General features: G+C 40.3%; 1 protein-coding gene across 1 annotated transcript; it reads right to left on the bottom strand.

Annotated features, from left to right (window-relative positions):
* Positions 1-203: 203 nt before the first annotated feature.
* Positions 204-1,112, bottom strand: LOC141674771 (uncharacterized). The gene has a single exon (XM_074481472.1). The coding sequence runs from the start codon at positions 1,110-1,112 to the stop codon at positions 204-206; it is 909 nt and encodes a 302-aa protein (XP_074337573.1).
* Between the last annotated feature and the right edge of the window lie 208 nt (positions 1,113-1,320).

Genomic DNA, 1,320 nt, shown 5'->3' with positions numbered 1-1,320 from the left:
GAATCTTTGACGAGTCACCAAAAGTAACTTTTCCGCTGATGGTGTCGTCTATCTCCGTGAATAATTCCTTGTGACAAGTCATGTGATTACTGGCCCCTGAGTCAAGATACTAAACATTCTTCTTGCTTTCCTCGTCTCCTTTATAAGTGAGGAACATAGCAGTGCCAACATCTTTGACTTCTTTCTTCTACCTTTGGTGCTCTTCACTCATAACTGAAATGGCCATATTTATTACAATTATAGCATTGATATTGAGACTTATCACCTCGTTGTTGATAACTGCCTCGTCCTCGGCCTCTAAAATTTTGACCACGAACAGATGGCTGATACCCTTCAGAATTCTGGCCTCTATTGAAGGACTGCCTTTCTCGTCCTCGTCCACCATGGTAGCCACCTCTAAAGCCACCTCTGCCACGTGCAGAACTGCTACTGCCAGAACTGTCACCAATGGACACCTTACTTTGCAACTCCTTTTCCAAATGGCTTACATCATCATACTGGTTCATTCTCTGCTCGTGGGCTTGAAGAGAACCTACGAGCTCATCAATAGAAATCGTGGATAAGTCTTTTGACTCTTCGATAGAAGTAACAACATAATCAAATTTTCTTGTTAATGAACGGAGCAACTTTTCCATGACCCGAACATCATCGAAACTTTCCCCATTTCTTTTCATCTCATTTATCACCGTTTTAAAACCCGTAACAAATTCACCAATATTTTCGGAACTCTTCATCTTCAAATTTTCGAACTCACCACGTAGTATTTGGAGCCGAACCTTTTTGACTTTCTCGACACCCTGGAATGATTTCTGCAGAATCTCCCACGCGTCTTTCGCCATTTTTGCATTTGAAATTTTTTCAAAGGTTGATTCATCAACACCTTGAATAATTGTGTACAACGCCTTTTTATCTTTTTTCCGGATCTCCTTTAACGCCGTCTTTTCGGCATTTGGAAGTGCTGCTTCAGCGGCTGTATCAATGGGCTCGTTAAACCAATTTTCGACAATTTCCCAATTATCGTAAGAACCGAGTAACACCTTCATTTGGATACTCCAATTCCCGTAATTTGTCACCGTCAACTTAGGAATGTGTGGTTGTATCATGCTCGCCATATTTCAGAAACGTGACCTTGGCTCTGATACCACTTGTTGGAAACGTGTATGGGCTTACTTTGATTTTTTTACTTTAAAACCAGGTGTTTATGTATGCACCTATACTGTATATAATATGACCAGGTGATACACAATAATAAAACACAAACCAGCTTTATATATAGTAGTTACAACCTTTTTTATACATGCAGAGAGAGAGCTACGACTA

Source organism: Apium graveolens, chromosome 7 (genome assembly GCF_009905375.1).
Source record: "Apium graveolens cultivar Ventura chromosome 7, ASM990537v1, whole genome shotgun sequence".
Taxonomy (NCBI): domain Eukaryota; kingdom Viridiplantae; phylum Streptophyta; class Magnoliopsida; order Apiales; family Apiaceae; genus Apium; species Apium graveolens.
Note: the sequence above shows the minus strand (reverse complement) of the source record. Positions and strands in the feature narration are given on the sequence as shown.